Source organism: Hevea brasiliensis, chromosome 14, assembly GCF_030052815.1.
Source record: "Hevea brasiliensis isolate MT/VB/25A 57/8 chromosome 14, ASM3005281v1, whole genome shotgun sequence".
Lineage (NCBI taxonomy): Eukaryota > Viridiplantae > Streptophyta > Magnoliopsida > Malpighiales > Euphorbiaceae > Hevea > Hevea brasiliensis.
The window spans coordinates 81,831,781-81,848,317 of record NC_079506.1 but is presented as its reverse complement, the minus strand read 5'-3'; the positions used below and the strand labels follow the sequence as shown (position 1 = coordinate 81,848,317).

Here is a 16,537-nt window from a genome sequence, read left to right as displayed (position 1 = left end):
TTAATCACTCTAGTAGACCCATTTTGATATCAATTATAGTTTATTTTATTGTAACTTAAGTTTAACTTGGCATTTTTGTTAGTATTTAACAGGGTAATTAATGATGGGATTTAATTATAGTAAATTTTAAAATTTAGGGTATATTTGTTAAAAAAATGATTTAGGGTAAATTACAAAAAAATAAAGATAAAATTTGAGGCTTTTTTAGACATATTTACCATTAGAATTAACAATGGAATAGACCACAAGGTATAACTATGAATATAAAAAAAAAAAGTTTGAGATAAAATTATTAAAAACTTTTTTTTTTACATTATCCCAAAATAAAAATAGAAAATGTTTTACAACTAAGGCCTACCTTAAATGTACAATATAAAGGCTTCCAATAAGTTTGTAAATTTTCAAAAAGGAAATTAGATAGCATCAAATTTATTGAAAAATAAAGAACTATGATTGCAAAAATAGGGTGAGCTTTTGCTAAACAAAACATGAACTTCCCTTATAATTACAAATTCACTTTAAAAGAGAGTGAGTTTTGATTTCTTTCTTCCCTTTAAGTAGGACGTGATGCAACCATTATCATTATCACAATGAACTTTCTTGAAAATAATTCAATCTTCTCTTTTAGGTTTATAAAAGTGATCAATGCATGCAATAATCCTCAACAAATATGCTCTATACTAGACAAACTAGTTGGATTCGAAATCGTCGATTTTAATTTTTCAAATTGAGAGTTCGAGACCGATCATTGCATGATCTTTCTAATTTAATTTAAGAGAAAAAAGAAAATGACCTAATTTTAATTTAAATTGTTAGAATTATGAATCTAAAACCTAGTGAGATTTGGAGAGTAAACGTTTTTTAATTTAAGTGAGAGAAATATTCCTCAATATGATGGAGAGATAATTCATATATAGGGTAGAATTCTTATTTTAGTGTTATTCTTAAATTGAGTAGGACTTCTGATCAGATTAGAATTGAGGAAATTAACATTAGAATGGTGGAAAGGTTATTTAATTTCATCTATAGAGAGTAATTTTACCCATGGAAATGGGCTATAGCTTATTGTAGAGAGGGGCTTTGTTAATTGCTAATAATTTAGCTCTGCCCATTGATGAGGGACACTTGCCCATGGAAGTGGAAAGTGGCTTCGATCTAAGGTGGAAAAAGAATATAAAATTTAAGATGAAGGAATTCTTGTCCATTGGTGGAAGAGTTTTTACTTAAGTAGTTGAAGACACCTTTTGTAGTGGTGTAGTACTTGTACTAGTATATATATTAGGTTATATCTAGAAAAAAATGAAAAGACTAACTAATATAATTACTTTGAGCAGTTATATAGTGTGTCTATCTTGGGTGTAATTGGATTTATGGGTAGTATAATTTTAAATTTGTAATGATGATTTATATTTATTTTTTATTATAGTGAAATATGGTATGCCATGAATGTAGTTCTATATAAAAAGAGTGAACCATATAAATATTGGTATTTTGTGTGTTTACTTAATTTTTTTACAATTTACACACTTTCGCGGTGCACAATATAAACCATGATTCACTTGATACCAAGTAATTCAATAATTAAATGAGACTTAAGTTCCATGCTTAAAATTAAATTAGTTGCTTCCTAATATGTTATCTATTGATACAATTCATTTGATAATAATTTACTTCAGCAAAAAAGTGAAATGCTTCTTAGAGACATTATGGGAGTTACTAATGAGATTTTTTTTTTTAAAAAATTTTAACTTGATATTACTAGCATTGAAGTGCCTTTTAAAACAGTAAAATTATGAGTATTTAAACTTAATCAAGTCTAATGGATATAAGGAAAAAAATTGCCATTGGAGTAAGTAACAACTCCTCACACTTGTTTATATATATATATATATGCACAGTATGCATAATAATTTGGGATAATTTTTTTTTTATATAGTTTATTTTTAAACATTGCCCTGTGTTTTACTTCTATCTTTTAATTTTAATTTATTACTAAAAAATTTAAATTTTAATTTTATTTCACAAAAATTCCTCTAATATGCTATAGCAGATTTCTAAATTAAAAAAAAAAATACATTTTACCTCCTTTCATGTCACACTAAAAAAACATTAGCTATTTCTATTACCATCTAAACCTATCATAAAAATATTAATATCATAACAATGATTTACTTTTTGAAAATGAAAAGGATTCATCCTTCGTTAAAAAGTGTTGAAACTATATTTGTAAACATCGCGCTGTAATTTAAATGAATTTTTTTAATTTATAAACCTACTATTATAGGTTAGAAGGATTTTTTGTGAAATAAAATCAAAATTTAAATATTTTTTTTAATAATAAATTAAAATTAAGAGATAAAAATAAAATATAAAACAAAATTCAAAATTTCGCTATAAAAAATTATCCTAATAATTAGTGATATGCACTTACAATTACAAATATATAATTACAAGATTGAATTGTGAGTTGGAATCCCAACCTTTCTTTGCAAACAAAAGAAAAGAAAACAAAGTATTTGGTGATGATATGGTGTTTGAAGTTAGGAGTTGTCATTTCTTAATTGGAATCAAATTTTCCTTCAAAAAAGTGAAAAAGAAAACAGCATTTTCCTTTCTAGAAATTTGGTTCCCATATGCCTATAACTGAATGAAAGTTCTAACTCTTAATTGAAATCAATTATATTAAAAAAAAGTTAATTAAAAAAAATTAATTTCATTTCATTACTTTTTATTCTTTTTATCTAAACAAATTCCCAACAAAATTTTTCTCACCATTTCCTTTTTCACCTGCAAACAAGTGTAAATTAATATTCCAAAGTAATAAAATTAATTGGAACAAGTGATTCCAATTTTAGGGATAAGAATTGTGTGCCATAAACCCTACATGTGGGAACCATATGTGGAACCATAAACCTTTCCATTTTGGGTATGAATTTGGATTTATGGAACAACTAAAGCTTGATGACCCACTCAATTGTTAGGGCAAAATATGAACCTTTTTCTTTTTCCATGTGATCCATGGAATCTCTATTTCACAAGCTGCTTTTTCTTTTTGTGTCTTGAACATATAATCTATCATATTTAGACAATAAAATAATAACATGAACATAGATAACATTACATCCATATGAGCATATAATAATAATAATAATAATAATAATAAAAAAAAACTAAAAAAGTACAATAAAAATTATCTATTAAATATATAAGTCTCATATTTATATCTTAAATTTATAATAAATCAAATATAAATAATAAAAATAATAATTAAATAGATCGAGAGAGTAAAGATCACTCTTTTCGTTTTCGCTCTACAAGAGTTTGGTACTGAAACGGGGTGAGCTTCTCGTAGGAATTTTTTTTATTTTTTTATTTTAATTTATTAATATATAATAAAATTTATTTATAAAAAATAAAATATAATTAAAAATATAAGTTTATATGTTATTTTAATGATATATTTATATATTTTATTAAAATTATAATATTTAAATATATATAAATAATTTATTTTTTAATAAAAAATAATAATATATTACTGGACGAGTAAGGAGATTTCAGAAGGTGGATTAGTTCTTTCCATCTCCGCTCAGCTTAAATCAGAGTCGTGACAGAGAGCGGAATGGTCAGGTTTAGGGGCTTTGAATTTCCTGACAAAATACCTCCTTCAATCCCAATTCCATCTTCTTTTGCACGTGTTGTATTCAGTCACCGAAAAAACAGTACGACGTGGACGGTGATCAGTGAAACAACGTGTAACACGTGGACGTTAGAGATTGACAACACGTGCATAAAAAATGAAGGATATTTTTGTAAATAAAAGCCGAAATCTGACCCAAATAGTAAGGATTAGAACTGTAGAACGGAAGACTTTGAGTTTGAGACGAAAGGTGGTGAAGCAGCCACGTCACCCCAACAGCTTTTAAAACCTCGTACCCTTGCCGACAAGTACACTTTATAAAAAAAAAATTGATTTCTCAACCACCTTCCACCATCTAACGTATAATTAATTACACCTTAATTATTATAATGTGACATTAGTTTAATTTTTTAATCATTTAATAATTATTTTATTAATTAGATGTGATGACTTGATATTGATTATATAATAATTTATTACACTCTTAATTTAAAAGAAAAGATAAAAAAGTAAAAATGAAGAAAATGATAAGAGTAATAAATTTGGAATCCTATAGTAACAAAGACTTCAAAGGGTTTTTTCGTCCTTTTATTTCACTTTTTTTTTTAATTTGAAATTGGGTCCACTAGATTTGGATATTTTATATGTTGATAGATGAAAAGATTTTTTTTTTCCTCTCTAGTTGTCTTGTCATTAACCAACTTGAAATTTATTGCAAGTTTTTTTTATATAAAAATGAAATAATATTTCATTAATTAAAATAAAATATGACAGAAAAATACATATCAACATTATTTTTTTTTCATATATAAAATTAACTATTCATATAAAAAAATCTAAATTTTTTTTTAATATCAATAAGATATGTAGATTTAATTGATAGGTAGATTATGTACTCAACTCTTTAATTTTATATAATCTTTTTATAAATTTTAGCAGATAATTTATAAATTTAAATTTTTTATTAAAAAAAAAATTTACAGCTGATAAAGTATTCTTCTATAAAAAAAAAAGACTTCTTTCTTTGTGATGCCTTCCAACCAAGGCCATGAATATCCCTTATAATGGCAATTTTATTTTTATTTTTATTTTTTAAAAAAATTTTTTTAGAGCAGTCCAATTCTTGTGGGGTTGAACCAATAGTAGTTAGCAATACAATAAATGAGATTTTTTTTATTAATTAATTTTTTTAAAGGAACTCTCTTTATTGGGGTTACTATAAGAGGAAAGGTTCTACGTGAAGAGGACATGAAAGATTCCTGTGTTTTCTGTCTTTTTCTGGCCAATCACCACTTTCTTCCATTGGCCTTTCATTTTTGTTCCCACATGGGAAAATGGACGACCCAGATGTGAGATGTCGTTGGTTACATTGCCTTTATTTTCTTCCTTTGTCTTTAAGTTTATCCTATTGGTCTGCTTTTGATTATTGTTTCCACTACTCACAAATGACAAGACTCCTCTCTCTCTCCATTAAGCTCTCTCTCTCTCTCTCTCTCTCTCTCTCTCTCTCTTCAATGTTCCTCTTTTCCTCTCCACACAATTGTTAGTTGGCTTTCTCAATAGTGGATTACAAAAATACCCTTCAATTATATCAATGAAGGAATTAAATACTCATGATGCCAATAGCATCTTCTCCCCTTCTAAAAAAATCTTTTTCTGTAAAAACAGGTTAGTGTGATTGATCTTTCTCAAGATATTGAAAGTGAGGCAAATATCAAGTTTGAGTCTTTTTATTTATTTAATTTAAAATTTATTATTTTTATGATTAAAAAAAATTTATAATCTAACTTATTGAGCTTTAAATTAATATATATATATATATATATTCTTCAAGAAGTTTGGATAATAAACATACCCTTTTTGATCAATTGACATATTTTTATAATCACATCATAATAGAACTAAATTATATATTGTATGGATTTAGTATCAATTAAATTGCACAAGAAATTAATAAATTTGAAAGTAAGTACTCATTATGGTTGGAATAAGTTATGAGTTTGATTTGAAAACTCTATGAGTTTAGAATTTTGAATGCTTATTATTTGAATTTTTGTTTTCTTATTTTTAGCTTTTTTAATAGGAAATGGTAATAAATTAATCACGATTACTAAATTAAATAGGGTTTTAATATAAAAGAATAGTCTTATATTTTTAGAAATTCCCACACAATGACTATAAGTGTCTGTTTGGTATTATTATTTAAATTATTAGTGATTAAATTATTTTTTTAAATATATTAATTAGATAATATTAAAAAATAATTTAAAATTAAATTTAATAAATTTTAATGATTAAAAAAAAAATTAGATTAATTTTTTAATAATATTTAAAATTTTATTTAAAAAAAATTAATTTTAACCTTAAAATCTCAATGCTAAATAAGCTACTAAACAAAATTGTTGGATAAATTGAGGTAAAAAGAAAATATCAATTTTGCCCTTGATTTTCCTGAATTTAATTTGTAAGGGTAAATATGTAAATTTGAAAGTAAAATTTTGTGGTCCAAATGATGACAAGACAGTTGCCTTTGGCAAGAAGAATGGGGATTCTCCCCTGGCATGGAGTAAATACCTTACCAATTATCAACCAACCACATGATTCTTATTTCAAACAGAGAACATCTACTGTCTACTTGTTCACACCCTAACTGGCTACTATATATATTTTTTTATTATTATTTTTTTATTTTTATAAACCAATCAAAATTACTGAATAAACTATACAACTTTTTTTTTTCCAAGAGTTTTATGGCTTTTTATAAAAAAAAAAGGCCAAATATATAATAGGTTCTATTTGATAGGAAATTAAGAATAACCTTTCTTTTTAATAAATTTCCTTTTTATCTCATTCTAAAAATCACAATATTTTTTATCAAATACAAAACACTTAATAAAATAAAAAAATATAAAATGAGAATTATTTTCATAATCCTAATTTTGAATATCTTCTATAAATAGAAATATTTTAAAAAAATTTTATATTATAAAATAAATTGAATGTGAGTACATGATATTATGCAATATTAATTTTAATTTTATCATACTAATATTTTATTTATGTTTATATTATTTCATTAACATTTATAAGAGATTTCTTCTTCTGAATCTATGAAAGAAGAAAAACCTCCATCCGAGTTTAAAAAAGATAAATAACCCATGTATTCACTAAATCCTCCTCTAAAAATGGCTATCTAGACAAGACAATCTGAGAATGAGTCTTTAGAAGAAGAAATAAAAAATTTATTTGATTCTAATTCTCAAAAAAAGAAAATTGATAGATATTATAAATTTGCTCATGGCTTCTTTAACAGCTTCGAATGAAGGCGTCATAGGAACCATGGAAGAGGCACCATTGCTACTTATCCTAACTTTGTTACGGATCCCCAAGGAGAGGCTTATCCTAGGCCCACTGCTAGCCTGTGGCTCACTTTCGTTGATATCCATCCCTTAAAATTGAGAGACAGGCTATTAGAATTTGGTGCATAGATTAATTTGCAAATGACTAGGCCTAGCGTAGAATTATCGAAAGTCTTAAAAGATTTTGCTTTGCGAATGATGGGTTCCCTTTGGGAATGGTTCTAAAGCTTGAGAGAATACAAACAGATACAATTCTTTCATTGCAATCACAAGAGTTCATACAGAATCCTTCCTCGATTGATAAAAAGACAAAACAAGAGTATTTTGAGATAAATGTTGTTCTTTAAAGAGGAAGGATACTGAACTCTATTATCAAAGAATGCCTCAAAGATATTATACCTTGAACGATTTCAATGACCATACCTTTAAGCATACATACATAGCTTCTTTTCTAGAATAGCTATAGCTAGAGTTGCGAAGAGCTATATTGATACCCTAAAGATAATTCCCATATCTCTTTTGGAGAAATTCGCCAGATGACTCTTGCCACGTTAAATAAACTTTGTGATTAACAAAAGTTTTTCAAGGACATAATAGATAACACAAAATCACTACAAAAAGTGAGTAAAAAGTCTCATCAAATAATCAAATGCAAAGACAATAATTACACCTGCAAGACTAAAAAGAAGTTTCACAAGAAACAACACAAATTCAAGAATGGCAAACATAAGGTGAAAAAGAAGAAGCCATTTATGTGTCTTAAGAGAAAATTTGTTCGAGGTAAAACACCAATGTCTAATTTTTTTTTTTTTTTATACACAAGTCTAATATGTATTTTATTTGTAGTAAAAAGGGGCATTTCTCTAAAGATTGTCCTCAAAATCCTAAGAAAACGACAAAGATAATCTAACAAATTTATCAAAGTACTCATTTGGATCTAAATGATATTGATGTGGAGTCTCTATTTTCAAAACAAGAATTTGCTAGTCATGAGATTGTCTTTGCCCTTGAAGGATTGCTAAGATATAGTAAATATTCCTAGGAGAAAACAGACTCAGAACATGTGATTGTTCATACTCTTCAATCGTACTTTCCAGCCAACCAACGATTCCAATACTATTAGTGCACATTCATGTTTTGTCTTCAAAGTATGATAGGCCAATTTCTGTCATTGGATTTATTGATATTGGTACTCTTATGAGTATGATGAACCCTGTTGTCCTCTTAGATGAAGCCTAGATGTCTAGCTTAGAATATTTCAAGGCAGTAGACGAAAAATTTTTTTAGAACAGACCTTATCACAAAGAAATCTATCGAAATACAATTTTTCCTAAACTATATCATTTGAACAAGAGTTATTGGCACATATTCGCTTAATAAATATTCGTTGCTTGGTTTTAATGTATATCAATAGGCATAAAGGCTCCAAATTCTTTCCACTGGCTTAAAATACAAAAGGTTTTTCAAGCCTTTCACAACAATCCAAAAGATGTTATCTTTGTCAAAAGCTCCATCTGAGTTTCAACAATTTTGAGATCTTCTTTTACCCTCCTGCACAAATTCTCATGTAGAATTTCGCCATTACAAATCTTTATGAAAATTTCTTCATAAAGCTTCCATTTGAGTTTAATAAAGATAACAATCCCACCAAGCCACTCCCCCATGAATGACTCAATCAAATCTTGCATTGGCCCAAGCAGAATGCCAACAGCTACTCCAGCAAGGTTTAATTGAGCTTACTAGTTCAACTTAGACTTATCAACCTTTCTATATTGAAAAAAGAGCAAAAAAGATCAGAGAAAAAAAAACTTATCATAAACCACAAGCATCTAAATCATTTTGTTCGATATGACAAATTTCATTTTTTCAAAAATCAACACGTTATTTACACATCTTCATAAAGCTCATTTGTTCTCAAAATTCAACTTAAAAACTCTTCCAACATCCCAACTAATCTTTAGATATGAAAAATATAAAATAAAATATATAAAATAACCTTTGAAAGATATATAAAATTAAGAAATATTTAAATTAACACATCATTATCTAATTTAAACTTTTTTTTTATTTATCTTAAACTTTTAAAAAAATATAAAATTATATAGTTATAAATCTAAAATTGAGATAGTGTAATATCAATCGGCAATGAAATAGACCGATAAAACTTGTAATTTTCACAAAGTAGAGTACAGCCTAGGCGTTGAGGATACATCCGTTATAAATTTTAAGAAAAGGACAAATCCGTGTAATAACCTTTCCCTTGTCGGTTTCCTTCTCTTTTTCTCCATCAGCCTTCCGCCTCTCAAAAGCCAAAAACATATGTTACGCATGTAACCATTTATACCAGATAAATATATATCTTGTACGTCGACCCTCCATCATACTTGCTGTACCTTTTCTAAATTCACATTATCCAGCCGCTGTTGGCGTTATAATCACGTTGCGATCTCTGTGGGACCCTTATTTTGTTCTTTGGCTGTGGGGGATCTCCAATCGCTCGATTTGTTGACCTTTTACTTGTATGTGGGGACCACTTTGTATGGGTAGGGTTGGGTCTTACGTAATATAATATAGTAGAGTTCCTTTTATGGCAATGGTCAACCTTATCCACAGTGATTTTTTAGATCACGTGTCTTGCTCTTTTTAGAAGCCAATTATTTCATGCCACGTTTCACCTTATAATTAATTATATAATAAATATATTTTTATAATAATATTTATAATTTTTATATATTACACTTTAAATAAATTTAATTTAAATATTTTATAAAGTTATTAAAATTTTAAAATATAAATTGTTATTGAAATTTATTTTATATAAATTATTAATTAAAAAATAAAATTAAATGAGCTTAATATTATTAAATAAAAATAATTAAATTTAATATAAATTTAAATATTATAATAATAATTAAATTCGAGTTGGGATAAATAATCGGTGCTTTGGTGCATATTCATATTGGTGTACCGGCCCTCATAATAATTCAGCCAACAAAGTTCGTGATTCATGTGAGTTAGGCCTGTCGTAGTAATTGGAATTGGATTGATTATCCTCATTTCAATTTTGATTTTAATTTTAATTTTATTTATTTTAATTAATTTTAATAATTATTATTTTTAAATCTTTTAATTGGATTTTGATTTAAAATTGGGTTGTCTAATTTAATTTAAATTCAATTTCAATTGATTCAAAAATTAATTAATTTTAATTTTAAATTAAATTAAATTAATTTTAATTTTAATTTTCAAATCAAATCAAATCGTGATTACTTTTAATGTTATATTAGGTTTCTTGTTCAAATTCATTTGACAATTTCAACCCACAATTTTGCATAAAAATTGAATAAAGATCTCATTTTATATTGATACATAATGATAGATTAATCAAAATTTGGCCTGAAGCTTGATCCGATTGAAGGATTGGTTCGACAAATTATTAGTTCATTAGCATGTCATTAAAAATTAATTAAATATATATTAATAAAATATTACACTTAATATAATTAAATAATTTTAATTAACTAAATATTATTTTCAAATCAATATTTTTACATTTATCAAGCTATATTTACATATATCTTAATAAAACCTTTAAATTTTATATAAAATTGTTTAAATTTTTTATTTTCAAAATTTATAATTATATATAAATTAAAAATAATTTTATAAATAAATAGATATAATCTTAATATTTATGAAATATTAATTATATATTAAAAATAATAAAATAATATTTTATAAAATTTCTTGAATTGCTATAAATAAAAAAAAATAGTTAAATAATATCTTATCCATTGATTAAATATAAGTATAAATTTTTAAATATTAAAATATCAATATCATTAGTATTTTGAAAAATTTTATTGAGCCAACAGGTCACTAATTCAACACCGAATCATTCAGATTTTTCTGAATCAACTTTTTATTTATTTTAATGAGAGAATCGGTCAAATTTTATATCAAATCACAAATTTATCGAGTTAACCCGTCAAGTGGATCCAAATTTTATAATAATGAATTATATAATTAATTAAGTTTACTCTAGTAGTCTACTAATAATTAACACCTTCCCCTACTTAAAAAAAAAAAAAAATTAACACCTTTTAGAAAACGTGTAAAATGAAAAATATAAACTTCAAATCTCATTAATCAATATTATAAGGATGCAAGTCCTATCTACTTTAATTAATATTGAATTTATGACATATCATACATATAGTCTCACCTATATCATATAGTAGAAATAGTGGGAATCTCTTTAAATGTGTAATTAAGCTCCATCAATATTTCATTTATATAATTAATGGGTTCTAAAATCCTATAATAATAATAATAATAATAATAATAATAATAATAATAATAATAATAATAAAAATATCATTATCTTTTAAAATATCATTTATATAATTATACCAATTGATTTTTTTAAGAATTAAATCTGAATTCTCCCATTGCGAATGTATTAGGTTTTATTATTGCACCCATTGAAATCATATTATGGTTCAAATAAAATCAAATATTTTTTTAAAGATATTAAAGCTAAAAATAAAAAAAAAAGCATATCTTAAGTTAGTTATTAATTATTATTTTTTAATTGATTAATTTGAATTTAATGTAATTTAAAGAAAGTAATTACTATTGTTTTAAGTTGCTTTCACATTCTTAATTTAATGATAAATTTACATCTCAATGCGGTTAATATCTCAAATTTGATTTTCTTTTTCTTAATCTCTCAATATAAAAATAAAAAATATTTTTAATAATTAATATTTTTAATATTTTTTTATTGTCATTTGAATCTTCAACTTTCAACATTTTATATAAATATAGATATATAATTTTAATTAATTTAATAATATTAAAATTATATTTCCATGTGAAAAATATGAAAAGGATTTTTTTTAAATTTCACACCTAATATAAAAAATATATATGTATAATTCTATAAAAATAAAAATTTTATTAAAATTATTATAATTTTAACAGCTATTTACATTTAGCTTAGAGTCGACGAATAGACATTTATTGGTTGAGATCCCATCTTGAGATGTGTTCGAAATACTTATCTTCATATTAAATATATAAATAATATATATTTATGAGTTATATAAAGATAATAATTCTGTTAAAATTACAGTGATAGATTCTTATTATTAACTAAAGCTTTTTTTTTTCAAAAAAAAGAAGGGCATCCAAGACATAAGGGGCAAATGTAAGAAGGCAGCCTTTAACAGTTAACACATTATCATCTTCTTTCTCCTTTCTCTGCTCCTTTAAACCCATTGCTTCTCTCTTACACACCCTCCATCCTCAATAACTATCTCTTCTTTCTCTCTCTATCTCTCTCCATTTCTCCATACATAATCTGACACACGGCAGTTTATTCACCAGCTTCAACTCTTTCTCTCCCAAATGTACTTCCACTGGGGTTTCTTCCTCACACCAACCCTTTCTCTCTCTTGTTCTTGATCTCATCCGTTACACTCAAGAACCTCTCTTTTAATTTTTTTTTTCTTTTTCGTTCCTTCAAGAAGATATCAGTATACAAATGGGTTTTGGTTTTGGTTGCTTTTAGCTTGCTTTAAAAGGTCAATATACTAGAAACCAAAGCATAAGCCAAAACTAGAACAAGAAAAGAAAAGAAAAAGCAAAAAAAAAAAAGGAAAAAAGATCACCATGTTGGATCTCAATCTTGATATCATCTCTAGTGAGCCTTCTTGTGATGGTCACCACAATAATAACAAGAACAAGAATAGGGTAATAATAAGCAGAAAGCTAGAGACGAAGTCCATCCCAGCAGAAGAGGTTGCTTCCAGGACTCAAATGGAGGATTCAGGCACATCAAACTCCTCCATCATCATCAACTCAGAAGAAGCTTTAACCAATCCAGGAGACGAGAACTCCTCCAACTCTGCATTGATTTTTGATATCTTGAAGAAAGAGAAAAATGATGCCAAACACACCAATAATGCTTTGAAAGAAATTAACCCATTTCGAGATTTCACTACCCAACAACTTTTCCCTGAGAAAAGTGGGCTTGAATTGGATTTGCAGTCCGGATTGTCCAAGATAAGGCCTCAGTGGTTGAAATCATCGCAGATGGAGCCTAGTGCTGAAGCAGAGCTCAGAATTGTGCAGCAAAAGCAGCAACAAATGAGGAAGAGCAGGCGAGGACCAAGGTCTAGGAGCTCTCATTATCGAGGAGTAACATTTTATAGGAGAACTGGCCGCTGGGAGTCTCATATATGGTGAGGATACATGGATTTTTTATTTCTATATTCTAGTGGGTTTCATTAATTTTCTTCCGTAATTTTTTGCATGTCTAGATGATTTTAAGACATGTTTTATTGGGTTTACATGATTAATGATCCTGATTTGTTTGAAATTCTGTGTGCAGGGATTGTGGGAAGCAAGTTTATTTAGGTAAGCAGAAAAGGATGATCTTCTTTGGGATGACTAAAATCCTTGACAAGATTATGAATTTATTGTGATTTTATTCTTAATTATGAATGATTTTCATGATTGATTTTCCATTTTATCTCTTTACCAGGTGGTTTTGACACTGCCTTCGCAGCAGCAAGGTAGGATTTGTTATTTCTTTTCCCTTCTTTTTCCTTTCTTGTTGCAAATATAGTATATTTCCTTTTTTGTATATATAGGTTAGATATCTTTTGTAAATTTTTACTAAATTTGGATCTTACAAATTCAGAGCATATGATCGAGCTGCAATTAAGTTCAGGGGAGTTGATGCAGATATTAACTTTAATTTAAGTGATTATGATGAAGATATGAAGCAGGCGAGAATTAATCTGTTCAATTATTGACATTATTTATGAGTAGGATTTGGTTATTCATACTAATAGAAATAATATTAATTGATATGCAGATGAAAAACCTGAGTAAAGAAGAATTTGTTCTTATTCTTCGTCGCCGAAGTACTGGAATTGCTCGGGGGAGGTCAAGATACAGAGGTGCAACTCTTCACAAATGTGGTAGATGGGATGCTCGAATGGGACATTTCCATGGAAGGAAGTAAGAAAATTTTCCAAGTTCCAAAATTTTTTCAAATGATTTTAGGGTTAGATTTAGCTTAGCTGCAGTATAACTCCAACTAGATTCTTAATAACTTAACAATGGAAAGTGATATCTCTAAGATGGCTATTTCAAAGTAACAGAAAGGGCTCGGGCCACCCCTTTTTCTGGTATCCAGGTGTATGTATCTTGGATTATTCGGCAGCGAAGTAGAAGCCGCTAGGTCCTTTTTAATGATCTTGAATTTTGTTTATTCTAATCAATATATCCTACAAGGGATTTTAATCTAATGCATAATTATTAATTACTTAATTCCGTTTTCATTTTCTTAATCCAGGGCTTATGATATGGGAGCCATCACATGCAATGGAAGGGATGCAGTAACCAATTTTGAGCCTAGTGTTTATGAAGGGGAGATCATTTTTGATCCAAGCTGTAGAGGTACTAATAGACTATGATGTTCATGTATATACTTTCAAGAAGGTAAGTTTTTTCGTCGTTGATTAGTGTTTGTAATGAATTTTCTGTTGATATATGCAGGGATGAGTGATCACAATCTTGATTTGAGCCTTGGAATTTCTGCTCCAGTAAATGATTCAAAGGCGAATAACAATGTAAGCAACTGCCATTTTCAATATAAAGATTGTGAATCGCCAAATAAAGAGAGACCAGTGGTTTTATTCTATCTAAGATGCCTGCAATTCATAGATTTTTTTCACTGTTAGATATATTCTTGTTCTAGTTTTTCATTCTTTAGGCATATTGAAAAGGCATGTGACCAAGTATCAGTCCTCTTTGTTCTAATATTTCTTATAATCTAGCTAATGGTAGTTGATGCCCTTTATGTGATTTTAAAGGTTGAAAGTGCTGCTTCAACACCTGGATCTGTACAGAACCTTCACAGTCTGCCAATAGCATCAAAGAACCTTCCAACATTGTCTGGCATATATCCTGGATTTTCACCAAGCAATCAGGTAGTGCTCTTCTTTTTCACTGTCTCTTTGTCTAAATTTATAGGAAATCATAAAATCTTAAGAATGTTTCATGATCGTATGTGACAGGAAATGGTTGCAGAGAAGACAATCGGAGCGGATTCTTCGCTAAAAAGCTCAAGTTGGCCATGGATAATAAAAAATGGAAACAACGACAATGATTTTGCAGCATCATCAGGATTCGCTTCATCAGCAACAATCACTGCCTCTTCAGCAACCTTTCCATTCAATCAGCAGCAAAGTCATTCTGTGAATAATCTGTGCCTAACAACACCCACCACCACAAACTCCTTCCATTACTACTCTAACAGGAGCTGACAGTGGCACTTTAAGGGTGCTTTTGTCACTATGCTCTTTAGAATGTTAGGTGAGCAGGGAAGAAAACAGAAGAGCAATTAGTACTCTGCAGGACCACTTTCTGTTTATGCTGCGTCATAAAATCTGAAGCAAAAGATTTGTCCTCATAACAGCCATGTAAAAGCTTTTGTCCATTGATGGCTTCAAACAAGGGAAGATTAGATCTAACCTGCTTAATTTGGTAAAGAATTTATATTGTGGATCTATAGTCTTGCTATGTTATATCATCATTTTGACAATATGTGCTTCATGAGCTCAGAATGGTGGAATAATCAGAAACTATTGTAATGATTCACTTGGAAACAGTTAAGACGAAAAGGGTATTGAAATGAGAAATGTGATAGACATTTATTTTTGTTATTAATTGTAAAAATAAATAATAATATAATGTAATGATCATTTTTATTTTTTTAAATTTAGAATAAATTTGATATTATTATTTAAATTATCATTAAAAAAATCATTTAAATATATAATTATAAGTAATTAAAAATTATTTTTTAATTAATATTTTTAAATTTTAATTTTAGTGTGTTTCTTGAATATCTCATATATCTATTGGTAAAAAAATTATAATATCTCATAAATCTATTGAAAAAAAATATAATATTTATATTGATTTGGGGTTCTGGGTGCGAAGTCTACAACTAACTTCACTTTTTATTTTAACCATTAAGTCGATATTCGAGTTCATAAAAACATATCTAAAATTCATATTATGATAGTTGAATGGTGAACGGTGGTTAAAGTAGAATATGTCACATAATAAATAATGATAATAATAATAATAATAATAATAATAATAATGCTTTATGTTACAAATAAAAATAAAGAATATATAATATAATTACATATTAAAAATAGGATTAACAAAAGAGTTAATAAATATCTAAATGAATAAAACATTTAGTTCAATATATAATGAATAAAATAATTAAAATGATACAAATATATAATACTTTGAAAAATTCTTATAAAGAAATTAATGGAAAAATTAAGATGCTAATATTCAAGAAAATCAGTAAAATTTTTAGCATTTTTCTTTCAAGAACATTCATGATAAAAAAGAGAGGAATGTTTTTTAGTTTTTTAATTCTTCTTCTTGGGTCATTATCAGGTTGAGGTCTTGTTGGTTTGTCCTCATTGGGTATCCACCA

The 16,537-nt window shown here is 27.1% G+C and overlaps 1 protein-coding gene across 2 annotated transcripts; it reads left to right on the top strand.

Moving 5' to 3' along the window:
• Window positions 1-12,185: 12,185 nt before the first annotated feature.
• On the top strand, window positions 12,186-15,795 carry LOC110645434 (floral homeotic protein APETALA 2). Of its 2 annotated transcripts, XM_058133471.1 has the most exons (10): window positions 12,186-13,247; window positions 13,397-13,422; window positions 13,550-13,580; window positions 13,709-13,796; window positions 13,886-14,031; window positions 14,210-14,254; window positions 14,369-14,472; window positions 14,572-14,645; window positions 14,889-15,005; window positions 15,093-15,795. In XM_058133471.1, the coding sequence occupies exons 1-10, from the start codon at window positions 12,676-12,678 to the stop codon at window positions 15,339-15,341; spliced, it is 1,452 nt and encodes a 483-aa protein (XP_057989454.1). In that variant the 5' UTR covers window positions 12,186-12,675; the 3' UTR covers window positions 15,342-15,795. The 2 variants fall into 2 exon arrangements, with proteins under 2 accessions (XP_057989454.1, XP_057989455.1); XM_058133472.1 differs by lacking the exon at window positions 14,210-14,254.
• The last annotated feature ends 742 nt before the right edge of the window (window positions 15,796-16,537 follow it).

Coding starts and splice junctions, on each gene's coding strand:
- LOC110645434 (XM_058133471.1), top strand. CDS start 12,676: ATGTTGGATCTCAATCTTGATATCATCTCTAGTGAGCCTTCTTGTGAT. Junction 14,032..14,209: donor GGACATTTCCATGGAAGGAA/GTAAGAAAATTT, acceptor TCTGGTATCCAG/GTGTATGTATCTTGGATTAT. Junction 14,473..14,571: donor TTTTGATCCAAGCTGTAGAG/GTACTAATAGAC, acceptor TGATATATGCAG/GGATGAGTGATCACAATCTT.